This window comes from Lolium rigidum, chromosome 7 (genome assembly GCF_022539505.1).
Source record: "Lolium rigidum isolate FL_2022 chromosome 7, APGP_CSIRO_Lrig_0.1, whole genome shotgun sequence".
Classification (NCBI taxonomy): domain Eukaryota; kingdom Viridiplantae; phylum Streptophyta; class Magnoliopsida; order Poales; family Poaceae; genus Lolium; species Lolium rigidum.
Genome location: NC_061514.1, coordinates 325,955,016 through 325,965,239, shown reverse-complemented (window position 1 = coordinate 325,965,239; position 10,224 = coordinate 325,955,016). Strand labels below are relative to the sequence as shown.

At 41.8% G+C, this 10,224-nt stretch overlaps 1 protein-coding gene across 1 annotated transcript; it reads right to left on the bottom strand.

The window, feature by feature from the left end:
• Nucleotides 1-1,839: 1,839 nt before the first annotated feature.
• On the bottom strand, nucleotides 1,840-6,969 carry LOC124676016 (chromatin-remodeling complex subunit ies6-like). Its single transcript, XM_047212096.1, has 3 exons — nucleotides 6,795-6,969; nucleotides 6,035-6,102; nucleotides 1,840-1,972 (listed from the first exon to the last, which is right to left on the bottom strand). Exons 1-3 carry the CDS (start codon nucleotides 6,967-6,969, stop codon nucleotides 1,841-1,843), a joined length of 375 nt encoding a protein of 124 aa, XP_047068052.1. The 3' UTR covers nucleotide 1,840.
• Nucleotides 6,970-10,224: the final 3,255 nt, after the last annotated feature.

Sequence of the window (10,224 nt, the reverse complement as noted above, 5' to 3'; positions counted from 1 at the left end):
GGCACTTTGAAGGAGATGCATGCGGACAGAGAGGTGTCCACGGACAAGAGGGATGAGAGGAGGCGCCGGGAGAAAGAAGAGGACAGGAAGAAATTCTTTGATGTCCAGCGAAGAAGCTTGAGATTGAAGAGGTCAAGGCCCAGGCCAAAGCTAAAGAACTTGAGCTCAAAGAGAGAGAACTTGAGCTCATAGCAATGGCAAGGGCCAAAGAGGTGGAGATGAAGGCGAAGGAAATTGAGCTCAAAGCAATGGCAAGGGCCAAAGAGATGGAGGTGAAGGCGCAGGAAGTTGAGCTCAAACGCCAAGCCGAGGACAACCTCATCATGAACGCCGACTTGACCAACATGAGTGAGGCGAAGAGAGCTTGGTCCGAGAAGAGGCAGAAGGAGATCCTCGAGCGCCCAAATTAAGTTAGACAATCTCAATTGTAATTTTTATAGTTTTTCTCAAACTATGGCACATTTTAATTGATTTATCATGCTACGTTTGATAATATTTTATGCTATTTGCTATATTTTATGTTTGTTATATATTATTCTATGTTTATGAGATATTATTCTTGGTTTAGACATTGTTTTATAAAGTATCTGTGGCCAGATGGCCTATTTCCCAAAGAAGTAGGCCAAATGGCCAAATTGGGTGGCCGCTGCGTTGGGCGCAGCGTGCGATCCAAACGGACACGCGGACGCGGGGCGCTGTCCGGGTGTCCGTTCGGCCACCCAAACGGCCCAAAACGGACGGCCCAGCGCGTCCGTTTGGGTCGCCCGGTTGGAGATGCTCTTATAGCCAGCTATAGCACGTGCTCCTAGGCACTATGTGAGACTAAAAGGTGGGCTATGTATTGTAAAAGTACTACACTTTTATAGCTTACTATTGTATATGTTGGCTCTAAGTTAGCTATAGATAACATGGCACTTGCCTTATAGCCAGCAGCTGGCTACACTATTGGAATTGCTCTCATAGGTAGATACCGTATCATAGCGCAAACAACGAGAAAAATAAATGTTAAACAAATCTTGTACACAAATTTACATTGAGATTCTAAAAAATAATAAATATAACATAACTATGATACTACTTCATGATACTATCCACTATAGAGATAGTATTATCATATGCATGATACTACCATATGATACTTACCACTATGATCAGCCTAAGTAAGTTTAATGGACAGTCAGAGACAACTAATAATGAAGTAGGATAAACCGGTAGTAAGTAGGATTTTTAAGTAGGAGTATTAACTGAGTCAGATTAAGGGAACGGTACATATACATGAGGTGATGAGGGACTGTAAAATCTTTATTGGAAACAGATCGATTCATAGCTTAATATACTATGCCGGTCACTTTTAACTGGTATGGCACCAGAGGAATGACTCAAGAACCTTGAACTCCACGGTGGTGGAAACATTTGGGCACGATGCACTTTCTGACAGCCAGTGTTTTCAGTATGCATTTTCTGATACCCTATATCCGGTGCTTTTTCAGCATGCTGTTTCCAGACAGTGAAGTTCAACGGTAGTCTGCCTAGTGCGGCCACGTCTGTAAAGCAATAACAAGCAGCAGTTTAACTGCATCAATATCCTTGCTCATTCAGAACATACTTGACCATCAATTATCAGAATATGAACAGAAATAACAGGACAGAGCATCTCCAACAATGACAATAAACGGTGACTCAACATCTCTTCGAAATGATCAAAGATTTCAGTACCCTAAGGTCTACGTTTCAGAATGCTCATATGAGCCAGCAGTGCAATAAGGAGGGGAAGAAACTCCATTCTGATTACAGAGCGGGATACTTGCTAGTCGAATAGGGACAGTAGCGCCGGAGTTTCTTATCGTAGAACAACTGCTGCATTTCTCACGGCCAGATATCTTTGGACATATTCATCTGGAAGATTTCTTATTTGCTTGAACACCTCTGGATCAGCATAGCGCAGCTTGGTCCTGGGATCTACGTATGGTGCCTACATGAGATTTACAGGTTAACAGATCAGACTTGCAAGTACTCCATATTGGACAATGAAAACGCATGTATGTATGCAGCAATAGATAAGTCATACACGACAAAGTTCATCCTGTGCTGCTGAAAATCTAATATCAGCATGTATGCAGCAATAGATAAGTCATACAAACCACAGTACTTGAACTGGTTGATGAGATACATCATCTTTGGTCATACTTACTAGGAACAAATTTTAGCAACCTAGATGTCTTTGTCTTCTTTAGTTATACTAGCACAAATACCCGTGCGTTGCAACGGAGTAAAAAATGACTTTTGACTGGCATGACTCAAATTTGGCCGAAAGTCGATTGACCTGTGACCTTGGCCTCAGTTTCATACTTTCGTCCGAGTGAAAAATGAATGTTGATAAAAAAAACCGTCGACAAGACTCAAATTTTGCGTGTGACCTAGCTCGGTACATCCTTTTGTCCTAATCTTTCATTATTTTCTATTTAATCTACTCTTATATACTTCATTGTATTATGTTTTTATTTAATCATATCATGAGCAAGGATGAGTGAGAAATGAGCAAATAAAGACATTGCAAATCCAAAAGCCTGCAAAATATGGTAACATTGATGTAGACATTTAAGGTGGCAAATACAATTTGAAGCTCAAGAGTGCAATCACGACACGCAAATATTAACATGTGCAAGGGAATTACTTTCTAAATGAGAATGCATGAATTAAAGGAAAAAACCAAAATGCAACGGATTCACGTACTAACAAATTTGCTATGGAAATTTTAGTTATATGTGATAATATCAGTGAATAATCCTAATTTCAATATTTAAATCTGAATTTCAATATAGGGAGAACAAGAAGTAGTACACATGACCATGGTTAGCTAGAAATTCTGAATTTGAAATAGTGAAAATATATCAGAAATTCAACCCGTGTGTCATTTCATTAAGATTTAAAGAAGGTTATATATATAAGAGAACACATTACACACCCACAACACACACTGTTAGAGAGGTTTTAGAACATGGAAAGGAAACATTGGTGTGATTCCTCTGTCTGATCCGCATGACCGTGCCATCATGATCTGGTGTATTTCTTCTAGGATGGACCTAGTTACAACAAGCATGGAGTGTGCGTTCCTGTCCGAAACGCTGCTACTATGCTCCAGCCAGATGTGCCGCATCATGATATTGACTGTTGTGTTGAAACATTGTCGATTGCTTGCTGGGATTGCAGCACTGCTGGGCGTCCACCACTCTTGTATTGATGATGGAACTGACTGTGTAAGAGAGCTGGGAAGCACACTGTCCGTCCTCGGCGTGTCATGCCACAATTGTTTTGAAAAGGAGCAGCTGATCATCAAGTGGTCGATAGTCTCAGGCTGCATTCACGCCAATTATGGATGCTCTTGCCCTGCAACATCTCACAAAAAGAATTTTGCCCTGCCACGCCTGCCACCGGCGGCCGCTGATTTCACCGGACGGAGAGTGGAGACCGGAAAAACAGCAACCTCCAGCTGCAGCAGATGTCACCAATTGATCAATCATGGCGTTCATGCATCAGCGAGAATTTCCGTGACAGAGTTGATCCAATTGAAAGGTACGATCCCATCTAGCATGTGCAGCTCTTCTGATTGTGTTCCTCTCCAAATTCTGAATCTTATTTTCATGTAACAGATCATTCCATCATGTATATTTTCAATACAAATTTTATCCAATGATGGTTTCACATAGCAGATCGATTTTGCAGGAGCTAGACCTTTTCCCACATAGTGCAGAATTGAGTAAGAGCTGGGACAAGTAATTGTCGAGATTCACCTGTTGTTGTGCAAGGCTTCAGCAAGTGCGTGTCTGCACTTTTTTGCCCACCGCGTCGTAATTGTGCTGCAAATAGACTAACTCCAATGTTGAACGTGCCTCCGCGAGGTATGCAGAAGGGTGGCTGGAAATCACCTGGCGGATAGAAGCGATGAAGTACGAAGGCTGACCTCAAAAAAGAAAAAGATGAAGTACGAAGGCTGCGCAAGATCCGTCGCTGAGAAGCATGGCCACCAAGTCGATCCAGATCCACACACAACGGAGAGAAGACAGGGAAAGGGGACGGCGGTGATGTAGCCTGTAGGACAGGGTATTGGGGAGGGCGGCAGGTCCCTGCTTCACGCAGTACCTGCGCCGCCGCTTCTTGTTCGGTGTCGTGCGGAGAGAGAAAGCCGCCAGCAGGCTGGGCTGCTCGTGCGTGAGAAAGATATCGGGAGGCCACGCGTGCGTGTACGTGCCGAACGGGATTTTCAGGTACGTGTACGCGGTGGCAGCTGTTGTAATTTCTACCAAAAGGTAAGTGCTAAAGAAAAACGGACGAAAATTTAGGAGAGAAATCTTACTCCCTTTATTAGTAGGTAGAGATATGGTACTTTCCCTGTCCAAAAACATAAAATGTTTTGGTAGGCTAGATGGAGGCAGTATGTTTCTTTTTCATGCAAACACCTATATCATCTAGATACAATCTCAAAACAAAATCGACGCTAGGGCTGCTTTCCCTATCTCCAATCCAATACCCGAGTTTGACCAATAAGGTTGTTACACCATTTTGACTGGTTTATTTATTTAGGTAACATCGGCATGGGGTGGGGTAGGGGGCAACGTGAACTATTGATACAGATGTCAGCAAAGTAATGTTCAAGTTGTACATGGATTACTAACAGATGTTCCACAGTGTTTGTGATCCTTCGTAATACTAAGTTGTAAATAACTTAAAGGGTCTACATAAAGTATGGTACTCTTGCCTATTGAATGATGTCTCGTTTCCTGGTATAGAGAATTTGTTTTGCTTTCCGGATCAATTGGTAGCTGCTGTGATGGATTCTTGCCTATTCATGTTTTGATGATACTCTCTAAACGATGCATCCAGCTAAAATTCATCATATGCTCATCTTAAAATCCAGATTTCTCCACTGTATCAGGAGGTTGATTCACTTTTTAATGCATGATTACATAAGAATATTTCCATAAATTAATCCCTGATTACCAAACAATCTTTTATAGAAAGGGGATTTAGGGGAGTGGGAATGGGAGATGCGATTGGGTGAGGTGGGGGGATTCACCAAATCCATACACATCCCCAATCCCATTGGGACCTAAACTACACCCCTGCCAAGCAAGGACTAAAAGGTTGTAACAGTATTATATTAAAGTGACATTATATTAGCCCTGCCGCATGGATATATGTACATACACAAAATTTAAAGTAGCCATCACACAACAAAATCTCAGAAACATTGCAAAAAAGGTACAGTCAATAAGGAAAACTGGAGTAAACTCTCATGAACAGAAACAATAAAATTGGCGTAAGCCGGCTAGAACAATGTCTGCTTGGAGCTTCCGATGGACCATATATACTGCAACCCAACTTTCACATTATTTGGCAGTATTTTTACAGTACTTGAAATTCATCAAATACAGTCAAGTTTCAGATAATCAGAAATAAACTGACTACTGTTTATTTCGTTCCATCCTACGCAAAACTTGATCCCGCAATATGAAATGATAGACTGCTCACATAAACTTATCTTGACAATAATCCATCTGCCGTACTTTCAAAAAGTGTGCTCTTGGTTCATTTATACAAGATAAGTAAAGCCAGTGAAGAACCCTGAATTAAATGTTTTTTGAAAGCACAAATAAGATATATAGAAATACCATCATGGACATTGGACAGTCTCAAGCACAAATATTATGTTTTGTTGATTCCTACTGGTACTGAACTAGCTTCTAAAAACTTGCTGAGTTTTCTTATAAGCCAGGTATTGGGCAAACAACATAACTAAATCAAAGTGCCAGCTTATCCCTTTGAACTTATAGACCCTGTTAAGGACGGCAGAAATTTTCATTCTCTGGGATTTTTTCTAAGGTACACATGTACTTTTGCATACAAACACGCAGTTTAGCATTAGAAGTAAACATAAAACGCAGCATTATGATCTTTGATTTTTAAAATTATTGTTTAGAAACACTCCAGGGTATGTATATCAACAGGAGAAGTTCAGTACAGGGTTGAAACCTACCTCAAAACCTGTTACGTCACAGTATCTCTTTGGTGGATAAATGGATGGCGGCGACTGAATATTTAGATCTGCATCAAACAGAATACTATGAACATTGTATTTACCAGACTTTGCTCTAAAAACTACACATGTAGACCAATTCGACACATCAGTAACATAATTTAACTAATATCAGTTATTTTTATACTATCCAGCCTTATACTCGTAAGGAGATAAACAAGTTCAGATAGAAGCTGTCAAATCATCTTAGCTAATGTTACAGGAGACAAGAAAACTACGCAAAAGCCAGCAGCTTATTGATTTTACAGCATGTCATTCAATCAAGCACAAGTGCAGAACCAACTTTTATCCAACAGAAATTACACCCTAAAACTGAAAACGTAGATGTTGAAGATTCAGGAAGAAGTTATTGCATCTAAGGCCTAAGCTAAACTGTAAGTCTGTACCTTGTAATAACATAAGAAGTTCCAATTGCTGCTATGTGTTAGGACCCAAAAAAAGGCACAATGCACAATCTCAAAGGGCTGTTGGTCAAAAGATTCTTCTATCATATAGCACCAATTCTCAATCTCGAGCCACCACAAGTTTATAGGGCTGAAGTGGATCATAAATTCTCTTGAAACACCTAAACAAACTACAATCGTACTTGTCCGCTAACCATGAAGCGCAGCAGAGGAAGGCCTAAAATCTACGACTCCACTTGATTTGCAGATACAAGTGAGAAATTCAGCAGCGGAAAGGTATCAAGGCGCTCACTCACAGTTGGGGCGGTCCGGGGGGAGCGAGGTGGCGTCGGCGGCCTGGAGGAGGAAGCGGAGGTGCTTCCACTGGCGGCCACGGGACTGGCCCTTGGGGTACTTGTCCGCCATCTGCACCTTTTTGAACGCCATCGTCGGCGCCAGCAGCATCTCGTTCCTCTGTATGTCCAGCTCCATAATCCTCCTCCCGCTTCGATTTCACCACTAGGACTAGCGTCCAGCACCTGCTTCAGTCACCGGTGGAGGGAGAAGAGGGGCGGCGGCGAGAGGGTCCGACAAGTCACGAGGAGGAAGCGGCGGCGGTGGTCGGAGTTTGGAGAAAGGAGAAAAAACAAAACTGTGTGTTGTGCTTTACTTTTTTGACAATCAATACCACATATATTTATAGCAACAAATAGTACATGGTAGGGATACATGAACTGACTCCAACAATTACAAAATAAAGTCTAAAAGATAGTAACAAATCTTCGAGGTCTTCAATTTCTTTCTTCTTCCAGAACACAATCTTGTACTCTTCTGAAGGCAGCCAAAGATAGATAACGAACCAAAAACCTGTAGATACCGATGAAAGTTCTCCCATATTTTTTTGAGCCGCAATGCCAAGACTACGTGCACGAACGCAACCATTAAAGCAGTCATACAACATCGGCAAGAGTACCAACACCAGTATGTCAGGGAATAATAACCGACTAGCTTTGTCATCATCGATGGAGAGCCGAGAGTACGAATCACCATTGTCGAGGACGTAGCAGCCGGGACAAAAACTACGAGGATAATCCTCCTCGCGGCAACAACGACAAAAGATCCAAAATCGATCTGGCGAAGCAAGATCCGAAGGCCCATACCTAAAAAATTGCGATTGTTTAACACCACCATTGACGCCGAGAAGTAGATCTCGTCGCCGAACGAAAGGACGAAGATCACTTATTGCAGACGATGCCATCTCCATTGAGGGGAAACCAACAAGAAGATGGCTACCAAAATCCTAACATAATCTAATGAAAACTATACTTTTATTCGAAACTCCACGCTTAGATCGGGTTCCCCACTCCTCCCGACGCCGGCGAAGCCGACCGGAGGAGGGGGAACCAATCTATGGAGGAGGATGAACTGGAGGCGGCTAGGGTTGAGGCCGGCGGCTGAAGGAGAGGAATATGCGTACGGTCCATGTGTTGTGCTTTACTTATTTAGTAATCTCTGCTATGAAAAAAATCCATAAAGGAGGATATTTTTTGTTAAGAAAATAGCAAATTATGTAAAAAATATCCGTAAGTCTACTGATTTTGTTTCAAATTTCCGTTCAATGTGCCACAAAATTAAATGTGGCAGGGTCACCATGTCAGAAATAGACAGTGTTGAAATTGAAATAAATCTTGAGTACAGTACGTGAAAATTATAGTCTTTCAATTTGTTTGTTAGGTATGCTGTGCGTTCACTTGTGCTGGGTTGAGCATAGAAGTTATATGACTGTCCTTGCTATATTGGTTGTCCTAAAGATCATGATAAAATTAGTCAGGTTCATCAAAGTTATGACTATCCCCTGTACTAGCTCTAATAGGTACCCTAGTAGTATATATACTAAGCTCTTCTCCAAATTTAACCCTGTCCTCAACTTGCCACCGTTTGTTCAGAATTTACTATGAAGTGGATCCATGTATTCCTTCACATATTACATAGAGTATGAGATATTGGAGTACCCCAAAATATAGATTTTGTTGTGGAATTGCGTGCTAGGTTGGTTCAGGGAGATGGACACGGCTGTCTAGCAACAACATTGCAAAAGTATGCTCGGATGCCGCGGACCTCCAATTTATGCTTGCGAATGAGATGGCAAACAACCTGGCTAATGATCATCCTCAGGAGTTGGGATGCAAGGGGAAGTCTTAACGGCGTGCCCACAAAGAGCCGCACTGGGTGCATCAACTTGTGTATCTTTCACTGCCCTCAGCATCTACATGGCCTTCTCGGCTCTCCCCACAGGCTTCGCAGGCTCCGTGGGTATGCAAAATAGAGGCCATTATCAGCCAATGCTAGTGTCGTTTGCTAACAGCCTACCATGTTTAGCATCATGTAGCTTAGTCGGTCAGATGCGGGATATCGTAGACGACTGAAGGAAACAAATGAACCCTAAATCTTCTCTTAGTCTGCCATAGTGTGTCATTTCTTGCATATTTTTTTCCAAAATAGGGATCTCCCCTGCCTCTGCATCAATGATGCATGCGGCATTTTATTGCCAACGACTCAAACAAGTACCATTATTACTTGCAACTGATGCATGTGTCATTTCTTGCTGAACATGGGTAATGGCATTTTTGCATTTTCAACCAGCAAATGGAAAGACATCCTGGTGGTCTGTACAAGTACAAGTTCGACCATCTTAAGATATTTGGGACCAGAATTTAGCATGACAACAAATCTGGCAAACTCAGATATTAGTAATCTCTGCCATGAAAAATATCCACAAATGAGGATAATTTTTCTTAAGAAAATAGTAAAGCATGTAAAAAATATCCATAATTCTCCAAGATTTTGTTTCAAATTTCGGTTCAATGTGCCACAAAAATTAAATGTGGCAGCGTCACCATGTCAGAAATACAATGTTCGAACTGAAATAAACTCTTGAGTGCACCACATGAAAATTATAGTCTTTCGGTTTGTTTCTTCAGTATGCTGCGGGTTCACTTGTGCCGGTTGGTTGAGCATAGAAGTTTTATGACTGTCCTTGCTATACTGATTTTCCTGGAGATCATGATAAAATTAGTTAGGTTCACCAAAGCTATGACTGTCATGTAGCTCCAGTAGGCATGATAAAATCAGTTAGGTTCACCAAAGCTATGACTGTCATGTAGCTCCAGTAGGTACCCTCGTAGTATATATACGAAGCTCTTCTCCACATTTAACTTGTCCCCGACTTGCCACCGTTTGCTGAAAGTTCACTCTGAAGTGGATAACGTATTCCTTCACATATTACATAGAGTATGAGATATTGGAGTACCCCAAAATATAGCTTTTGTTCTGGAATTGGGTGCTAGGTTGGTTCAGGGAGATGGACACAGCTGTTTAGCAACAACATTGCAAAAGTATGCTCGGATCAGACCGAGCTTCCGTTTATGCTTGCGAATGAGATGGTAAGTAGCTTGGCTAATGATCATCCTCAGGACTTGGGATGCAAGGGAAAGTATTAAAGGCGTTCCCGCAAAGAGCCGCACTGGGTGCATCGACTTATGTATCTTTGACTGCCCTCAGCATCTACATGAGCTTCCCGGCTATTCAACATGACGAGTGGCCGGGGTCACTCGTTGGATGTGGTGTATCATTGAAGACGGGGGGAAGGAATACAAAATATCACAAGCTTAGTGACATATATGGTTCGTATATCTGTTGTGTTGGGCACTCAACTGATAAGAGGGCTCATGGAGTTAGATATTGATT